Raw genomic sequence first — 9,733 nt, forward strand, 5'->3', positions numbered from 1 at the left:
TTATAGATAGCTCACAGACTCGATTACATAAAGAGATCACAAAGCAAAACTCAAAACTAATTGATACTAAAACTTCAATCTACTAGATCAAGATACTACTAAAAGGATCAAACTAATTCTGGCCAGGGTGTGGGCCCCCTCGTGTGCTTTCTTTGCTCAATAATTCTTATTAAATCCAAAAATTACTTTTGTGGAGTTTCAGGACTTTTGGAGTTGTGCAGAATAGGTTTCCAATATTTGCTCCTTCCAACTGTCGGCATCCCCCCTCTTCATGGTAAACCTTGTTAAATAAGGGAGAATAGCCATAAGTATTAAGACATAATGTGTAATAACAGCCCATAATGCAATAAATATCGATATAAAAGCATGATGCAAAATGGACGTATCAGACACTTCTTCGCGACGGCCAGTTAACATACCTGCAAGAACAGCATTATTACACTCCGTCTTATAGGATCGTATAAAATCCTCCGAATGGCTCAAGAGTCATACCGAATATGCCACCCTTTAACTTCTGATTTTCCTTCTGCGCATCCGAGAGTTGAGTCTTTAAGCTCTTTATCTCTTCGGCTTGCTTAATTACTTCCTCCTGCAGTTTCTTCTTTTTGCCTCCGGTCATCGGAGCGTGCTTCATCTCTTCAAGCTCGGCGACAGAAGCATTCGTGTACGGTTTGTTTCGAGCTCCTGGGATAGTGCGTTGTTCTTCTCCTTGAGAACATGTGGTTCCAACGATCCTCAAATCGGTTAGTCCTAACCGCTTTAAGTCTCGGGGGCTACTGGTACATATCTATTAAATTTGCACAAACTTTCACATGTATATCCTTCGAGAACAGGCGAGTAACTCCGGTAAGTTTGTCCCGTGCAGCTCGGATATATGCATCCACAATGCTGAGTGTGGCAAATTCCTGCTCAGAGAAGGCCGGGGCATGCAGGGTCTCTTTTAAGCGTTGATGATTCATCGCACTCTCCACTTCGGAATTGGTGATGGATACATCATCTGAATCCTCTTGAGGTGGATGAGTCGGCACCACCCCCGTATTAATCCCCGTCCTAGTTGACGAGTTCGGTGCCGGATTGGCCGCAGCTCGGATGGCCGGGATCTTTGGCATGGTTCATCGTGTACCTCTCCTAAGATTATAAAAGGAAGGGGGAAATAACAATTCGGCTTGGTACCCAGGCTTGAAGTGAGGAATATACCTCTTTGGTGATGGAGGCGGCTCAGTGGCACTCCCGATCTTCTTTCGTTTCGCACGCTCGTCCCATGAAGGCACTGTCTTTCTTTTGGTCGCTCGTCCCTGGGCATGGCTTGCTGAGCGCTGATCCTGGAAAACGGGGTTCAGTGCGGTGGCTGAGATGTGAGTGCGGGTATCTTTTCTTTTAAAAATGATTTCTGAATACTTACCCTTACGAAGGGGTAGAGGTCGGGGTAGTCAGCCATAATGGCTACCTCTGAGCCATCAAGGCTCGCCTGGTAATAGACCCCATCTTCGAAATCTACAAATATATCCGGATCCTCTTGGAATCCAGGGTCTTCGTTGCGAGCATTGTCCTCTAGCTGAGGGGGGGCAATGGATGTTCTCGACCACCTTCCTCCATGACTGCTTAAAGACAACAAATGTAGTTGAATTACTGAAATCCTAAGGATAAGGGAAAAATAAATGTTGACAAAGAATCAACTTACCCATTCGATGGGTTGTACATAGAAAAGCCTTCCCGCCAATTCAAACGGGTAAAATCTTCTTCCTCCCCCTTATACAGGCCAGCTAGCAGGCGGCCAGAGCAGCTTGGTTGTCCCGACCCTCTCGCCTAGAGATGCGTCATCCTCCCCGTTATAGCACCATAAAGGGGCTACTCTGGATTGGAGAGGCTGGATGCATCGTTTTACCGCGATGGCCATGACTTCGATGATGGAGAGTCCGAAATGGGCAAGGAGTCTGATCTTGCTTACCACTCTCATTACCTCTGCACTATCCTCTTTCTTGGGACACTTGGGGCGCTAGTTAAGCAGCTTCTTCAGAGGCGCACTGGAAATTTGGGGAAGACCGCGCCGAACTGGGTTCAGAAGGGGGACATCTTCGATATAAAACCATTCTGAAGACCACTCTTCGGATCCTCTCCTCAGAGTCCCAACAGGGTAGCCGGATCCGGCAATACGCCATACTTCGGTGCCACCCACTTCAAATATAGACCCTCCACCTTGATGGTGGGGGACGAGGCAAAAAAACTTTCTCCATAGTTCGAAATGAGCCTCGTAGCCTAAAAATAACTCACAGAGAGCGACGAAACCAGAGATGTACAGAATAGAACCTGCTGTGAGATTGTGCAGCTGGATCCCATAGAAATCCAATAGACCCCTAAGGAAGGGGTGGATTGGGAATCCTACGCCTCTTAGAAGGAATGAAGTGAAGCACACCCTCTCCTCTTGGCTGGGGTTGGGGAAATTCTTGGCTAACACGTCGTCGCCCATGAAAGCTAATCCCGCCTGCACGGGGACTAGATCCGCGGGGGGGGATACCCTTGTGTCTGGAGTCGACTCAGCTGAAGGTGGGATACTGAGCAGCTTCACCAATCACCCTCTTGAGGACCATGGGGGCGGGAGGAGGATCCAGGGGCGCTTGCCATGGTTCGAGGTTTTCAGTGGCTTGCTCCGGTGCTCTTTGGGCAATATGAGGTGCCGTCTGGGGATCTAACCTTGTTATATAGGCGCCACCCGCGCCTGGAGAAGGGTTAAATTGTAAAAAAGCATGGATCGTTCGCATTCGCTCAAACGTGTGGAAATCAAGGCGATGACAGGGAAGAATCATAAAGATTGGGCTCAAAAGCCAATGTCGGACTATCATCAATCCGGAGTATGGTGGAGAACCCGCCTTGCAAAGCCGAAGACATTAATGCGCATACTACATCGTCATTGAAGGCAAGTTAGGGGGCTACTGAGGGAGTCCTGGTTTCGGGGGTCCTTAGGTGTCCGGCTCTAGGATGTGGGCCGGACTAGATGGGCCGTGAGGATAAAGCTAAGGATCATCACTCCGTGTTCAGGAAGGGCTCCTGTATGCGTGGACGGCAAGATTAGAGTCCGGGTGTATTGTTTCTTTCCCTTGTGAAACCGACTTTGTAAAAACCCTAGGCCCCTCTGGTGTGTATATAAATCAGAGGGGTTAGTCCGTAGAGGTTATCCTGATAATACTCATAGGCTAGACAAGCTAGGGTTTAGCCATTACGATCTCGAGGTAGATCAACTCTTGTAACCCCTATACTCATCGAATACAATCAAGTAGGACGTAGTGTTTTACCTCCTTTAAGAGGGCCCGAACCTAGGTAAACATTGTGCCCCGGTGTCCATTGTTACCATCGATCCTTAGACACACAGCTTGGGCCCCCCTACCCGAGATCTGCCAGTTTTGACACCAATAGGGGTCGCCCCCAGTAGGATCCGAATCCTACTTGGGGTTTCCCCAAGTGGCGCCCCCCTGCCTTTTTCCACCGGAGAAGAAAGGGAAGGGGAAGAGAGAAAGGAAAGGGGGGTGAACCCCGCCCCCCCTTTTCCTTCTCCCAATTGGCCTCCTACCATAGGGGGGCGCGCCACCCCATGTGGGCTGGTGTGCTCCCCTCTCATGGCCCATATGGCCCATATCTTCCCCCGGGGGTTCCGGTAACCCCTCCTGTACTCCATAAATACCCGATACACTCTGGAACACTTCCGGTGTCCGAATATCATCGTCCTATATATCAATCTTTACCTCTCAACCATTTAGAGGGTCCTCCTCATGTCTGTGGTCACATCCGGGACTCCGGACAACATTCGGTCACCAAATCACATAACTCCTATAATACTATATCGTCAATGAACGTTAAGCATGCGGACCCTACAGGTTCGAGAACTATGTAGACATGACCGAGACACCTCTCCGGTCAATAACCAATAGCGGAACCTGGATGCTCATATTGGCTCCCACATATTCTACGAAGATCTTTATCGGTCGAACTGTTATGACAACATACGTGATTCCCTTTGTCCATCGGTATGTTACTTGTCCGAGATTCGATCGTTGATATCTTCACACCTAGTTCAATCTCGTTACTGGCAAGTCTCTTTACTCATTCCATAATACATCATCCTGCAACTAACTCATTAGTCACTTTGCTTGCAAGGCTTCTTATGATGTGTATTACCGAGAGGGCCCAGAGATACCTCTCCGATACTCGGAGTGACAAATTATAATCTCCATCTGTGCCAACTTAACAAACACCTTCGGAGATACCTGTAGAGCATCTTTATAATCACCCAGTTACGTTGTGATGTTTGATAGCACATAAGGCATTCCTCCGGTATCCGGGAGTTGCATAATCTCATAGTCGAAGGGATATATATTTGACGTGAAGAAAGCAATAACAATAAAACTCAATGATCAATATGCTAAGCTAACGGATGGGTCTTGTCCATCACATCATTCTCCTAATGTTGTGATCCCGTTATCAAATAACAACTCATGTCCATGGTTAGGAAACCTTAACCATCTTTGATCAACGAGCTAGTCAAGTAGAGGCTCACTAGGGACACAGTGTTTGTCTATGTATTCACACATGTATTTAGGTTTCTGATCAATACAATTCTAGCATGAATAATAAACATTTATCATGAATAAGGAAATATAAAATAACAACTTTATTATTGCCTCTAGGGCATATTTCCTTCAGAAACCTCTTCACAAGGAAAAGTTTTTCCATGGATTGCTTAACTGTGTATTTTGCAATGAGAATGCACAGGAGGTGTTAAGACACCTTTCTGGGGACTCATGTTTTGCACAAGATTGTTGGAGCAGTATCATCCCAAACATGAGGCTGGGAATTTCGATTTTTGATGACATCCTTGTGGCTCAAAGCCAACTTTCTCCTAAGATTGCAATGGATATAATTATCCAAGGAAGCTGAAATATTTGGTTGCAAAGGAATGAGAAATTATTCAGACGAAAAGTACCAAGTGTTAATTGCTGAAAATTCAGACTCAAAACTAATTTATTGCTGCTGAAGCACATGATCTTGCCCAAGTACTTAAACTGATCTCATCTGGTATGAGTGTTGTGGCAGGAGCACTACATTGATAATCTGATGATACCACGAGCAGGGACTGATTAAGTTTACTTTAGGATTTAGTTTTCTTTCTCTTGTTTTTGTAAATATTAAGTCTTTGCTTGATTAATGAAAATTACGATAGAACTATTGTTCTCCTATCTGTGCTTCAAAAAAGGCACTCATATAGTATTGCATAGTCGATTAGAATTTAACAAATTGTCGAGCGGTTTTCAGAATTTGTTTACATAGGTCTAAAATAAATGTTTAGTTTGTTGTCACAATTTTTTTATCTAGTATAAAGAAACATAGTTATTTATTGTTGCAGTTTTAAAAGATATACAGCTTAGAGCAACTCTACAGAGTTGTCATATACTCATATTGGCAGGTTTCATATTCATATTTAGCGCGCTCCATATGAATTATGGAGGCTGCTGCGGTGATGCGCAAACACAGTCACCAAATAATTTCTTTCATGATCATGGGACCCATGTGTCAATGAGACTTCTTTTTTCCTTAATTAAAATAAATATTTCATGTGAGGTGGGGGGCCATGTGAGCTCTGCTTTCCATCACACAAATCACATGCAACTGCATATGAAGTGTGCTTCAAAAGGCTGCCCCAAGACTCCATATATGAAGGGTAAGGCCCTTCATAAATTATGAAGCTCGGAGGGCATATAACGACAGCATAAAATCATCGTAATGGCAGTTATTATAACGATTGGGCATATAATGACTCTGGTAGAGATGCTTTTATACAAAGAGCTCAATGTGTGCAGCAGCTCGTCGCTGCTTGCTCGGGCGCTGACTGGTCAGGGGCGGGGGCGGATCTGGGGCTCCCTTCCCAGATCTGGCCGGTGTTGGCTGGTGCGCGAGGTGGGGTCAGCCGGTGGTTTCTGCGGGCGGTGGTGGCGGGCGGCAGGTGTGGTTAGGTGCGTGCGATCTGGGCGCTGGCCACGGCGGCCTCGGAAGGGTAGTCGTGGTGGAGCGGCGCACGACGGCGCTGGCCTGGTGCTCGTCTGGCTGCGTAGTTGGGGCGTCCAGGTCCAGCGCTGTCCAGATCTGCCGTCCTCGGCCGCTGGGTCGGCAAGGACTCTACTCCTGCCGATGAGCTACATGCGTGGAGGTGTCTCCGTCTGGTGGCGTGGTGGCGGCTGGCTGCTGGCTGCATGGCGGTGAGTGGCTGGGAGATGTAGGTTGCTGCCGGTGGCGGTGCTTGGTGGGGCGCTCATGGCGCCCAGTGCATCCTGTGGCTGCTGGTGCTGCCATGAGGCGCGGGCGGCGGTGCGGTGTGCCCTGAATAATCTGTTCACAGGGTGTGTGAATGCTCAACTCGGAGAAAGCCATGCTCTGTTCAGAGCCGACGAAGGTGATGCCCGTGGGCGCCACTACCCTTCCTGGAGGCGTCGTCAAAATGTTGATTTCACCACCCTTTGCTCGACTTCGGAGGAAACTCTGCTTCCAGGACTACCTGGAACCGATGATGGAGGCGCAATCGTGCGTCGCACCCCTTCTTGAAGGTATCATCGAGAAGTTGGCTAGGTTGTTTTGTTGGTTAGCTGCAAGCAGTGGGGTTGTTGGTGGTGGTGGTGGTGGTGTGACTGGTTTGGGGTAACGGTGGTGCGTGTCGGGGTCTGGCAACAGCACTCCTCCGTGCTGTGGAGCAGCCATCTCTACCCCGTATGCATGTCCTTGGTGGTGTTCTGTAGGGGTTCGGCGGCGGTGCCTTTGTGTCGTCCCTCTTGCTGTGCAAGCTCAAGACCCTCTCATGGTTGCCGTTGTGTTGCTGCGAGCTTCGTGCTCTTGGTGTTGCCTCGGTCATCTTTGCTCAATGACGCGCAAGTAGCCTCCCCAACTTGCTAATCGTCCCGAAGTTCACTGGCGAAGCTCGTAGTCAAGGTTCGTGCGTGGCACTCGTTGACTGTGGTGCTCCTGTGTTGCGCCGTGGGTTCGGTATGCACGCCGGTGCGGTGCGTTAGGTTCCTTGCAAAGTCTTGGTATTGTGTCCCTCGACATCACCCTACAACTACTTGTGTCTTTTATGGTGTTGGTCTTGTTAGTCTGCTAGCTATGTCCTGCCTTTGGTGGGCGCCCTACTCTTCTCATCTTCTTGTAACCTTGTTACTTGTACGGTTTTCGGCCCGGTTTTCCTTATAAACGGGTTCAAATTGTTTAGGTTTTCGATCTGGTTTCCCTTATAAACCGGATCACTCTCTGGCATAATGGCCACTTCGAGTAATATATTCAGGTGGAGAGACTCCTCCCCTGGTGATTCTCAAAAAAAAAAAAAAAGAGCTCAATGTCGAATCGCTTGAGGTCATCCACTTGGCGCTGGCAAAAAAAACATATTGCCGACAGAGAGCACACGACAAAATTGACAAAAAATCAGAAATATAGCTGCCAAGATTTTCTTGCTTAAGTGCATGCCCTGCGCGAAGAGGGGATTAATAATAAAGGAACAAATTGGAAGGAAAAATAGAGGAGGAACTCGAACAGGAGACATTAGGAGTACAAATTCGAGAACGTATATGTAACGATCACGGATTGATTCAACTTGTAATAATACAAATATGCTTCAAACCCTTGGCAACGCCATAGCAGCAACCCAAGCAACATAATCACATACCTTAGCTGTCATCGAATCGCAGCGGTCGTGATCTCTAAACCGGCGAACATCTGAGACGATGAGGAGGGATCCGCCACAATCTGCCGGCTCCAGGGGGCTGGCGGCGCTATCCGCCAGCCTCGCGCGGGGCATCGCCGGCAACCCCGTGGACAGCAATCTGGTCTTCTCGCCGCTCTCCATCTACACCGCGCTCGCGCTCGTGGCCGCCGGCGCCCGCGGCGCCACCTTGGACGAGATCCTCCGCGTCCTCGGCGCGCGGTCCCGCGGCGAGCTCGACGAGTTCGTCGCGCGTGCGGTGGGTGGCGCGCTGCGGGACCGGACAGACTCCGGCGGCCCGCGCGTGGCGTTCGCGTGCGGCGTCTGGAGCGACCTGGCGTGCCCGCTCAAGCCCGGGTTCCTCAAGGCCGTCGTCGACGGCGGGTACAGGGCCGAGGCCTCCACCGTCGACTTCCGCGGCGACCCCGACGGCTCGCGCCAGCTGATCAACGCGTGGGCGGCGCGCGCCACGAACAACCTGATCGACTCCGTCCTCGGCCCTAGGTCTGTGACCGAGTCCACCCGCGTCGTGCTCGGCAACGCCGTGTACTTCAAGGGCAAGTGGGACCAGCCCTTCGACGAGAGGAACACCGCCGACGCGCCGTTCCGCCGGCTCGGCGGCGCCCTCCCCGTCGACGTGCCCTTCATGCAGAGCTGGGATGAGCAGTTCGTGGTCGTGCACGACGGGTTCAAGGTGCTCAAGCTTCGGTACAAGATGGTGGACGCGCTCCTGACGCGTGATCCCAAGAAGCCCGCCCCATTCTTTCCAAAGCGTGCTCCGCTCCTCCGTCCTGATCGATTCTCTCATGCCGCTTCACCTTCCCGCCATGGTTCCTACGGCCGCGCCGGTCCGTATCCATACTCCAACGGCCATCCAAACGCATCTTCCAGTCTCGCCGGCTCGTACGGCGGCAATAACACGTCGTCGACCGCGTCCTCCAACAACAACAGTAACAACTTTAACTCCAGCTCCACACACTTCTCCTTGTGCATCTTCCTCCCGGACGCCGACGACGGCCTGCGCAGCCTGGTCGACGCGATCGCTTCACGGCCGGGCTTCCTGCGCGACCACCTGCCTCGCCGGAAGGTCGAGGTCGGCGAGTTCCGGGTGCCCAGGTTCAAGCTGTCCTTCCACGACAGCGTGGTCGACGTCCTCAAGGAGTTGGGCCTCAGCCTGCCGTTCAGCCCGCTGGGCGACCTGTCCGACATGACGGGACCCGACGACTCCGGCTTCGGAATGATCGTGGACGAAGTCGTCCACAAGGCGGTCATCGAGGTGAACGAGGAGGGCACGGAGGCCGCGGCTGTCACCATGGTTACTGACCGGTTTGGCTGCGCGGCCAGGTGCAATCCGCCGCCACAGGTGGATTTCGTTGCTGATCACCCGTTTGCCTACTTCATTGTGGAAGAGGAGAGCGGCGCCATCGTCTTCGCCGGCCATGTCGTTGACCCCTCGAGAGAAAGTTAGCAGTGTAGGCCGAATTTCAAATACAGTGCGTCTGAGATGAGGGCCAATTTTTGCAATTATTTTAGCATTTCAAAAGCGCCTACAAAAATTCTTCGACTGAAAACAGTTAGGATTCAGTTCTTCAATTAAGTGGTCTTTTAATTTGTACAACTATTTTAGCATTTCAAAAGCGCCTCTAATTTGTAAATAAGCTTTGCACCCTTTGAACCCTTGTCCATATGAGAGTGGATTTTCAGCTCCTGGATGCATAGGCACCCTCTATGAACAGTAAAATAAAAAAATAACAAAAAAAGATGGCAATTTGCAACCATGGGTATGTTTTACTGTACAGATGGATGGCATGTTGCAGTGACCATGGGCATCTTTTGTAATTGGCATGTTCGTGCTGCCAAATTGTTTCGGGTTGTTGCATGCGTTGGATTACGGATTTGTTGCAACCAATGAATTGCACAGATAAAAAATATTTCATGGTGTGTTGCATGTCTTTAAAATATGAGGAAAAAATGTTGCGATATTGTTTACTTTTGGAAACA

The 9,733-nt window shown here is 49.9% G+C and overlaps 1 protein-coding gene across 1 annotated transcript; it reads left to right on the top strand.

Moving 5' to 3' along the window:
• Positions 1 to 7,674: 7,674 nt before the first annotated feature.
• Positions 7,675 to 9,325, top strand: LOC123091270 (serpin-Z6B-like). The gene has a single exon (XM_044512730.1). The coding sequence runs from the start codon at positions 7,755 to 7,757 to the stop codon at positions 9,198 to 9,200; it is 1,446 nt and encodes a 481-aa protein (XP_044368665.1). The 5' UTR covers positions 7,675 to 7,754; the 3' UTR covers positions 9,201 to 9,325.
• The last annotated feature ends 408 nt before the right edge of the window (positions 9,326 to 9,733 follow it).

The sequence above is a fragment of the Triticum aestivum genome, chromosome 4B, assembly GCF_018294505.1.
Source record: "Triticum aestivum cultivar Chinese Spring chromosome 4B, IWGSC CS RefSeq v2.1, whole genome shotgun sequence".
Taxonomy (NCBI): domain Eukaryota; kingdom Viridiplantae; phylum Streptophyta; class Magnoliopsida; order Poales; family Poaceae; genus Triticum; species Triticum aestivum.

Coding starts and splice junctions, on each gene's coding strand:
- LOC123091270 (XM_044512730.1), top strand. CDS start 7,755: ATGAGGAGGGATCCGCCACAATCTGCCGGCTCCAGGGGGCTGGCGGCG.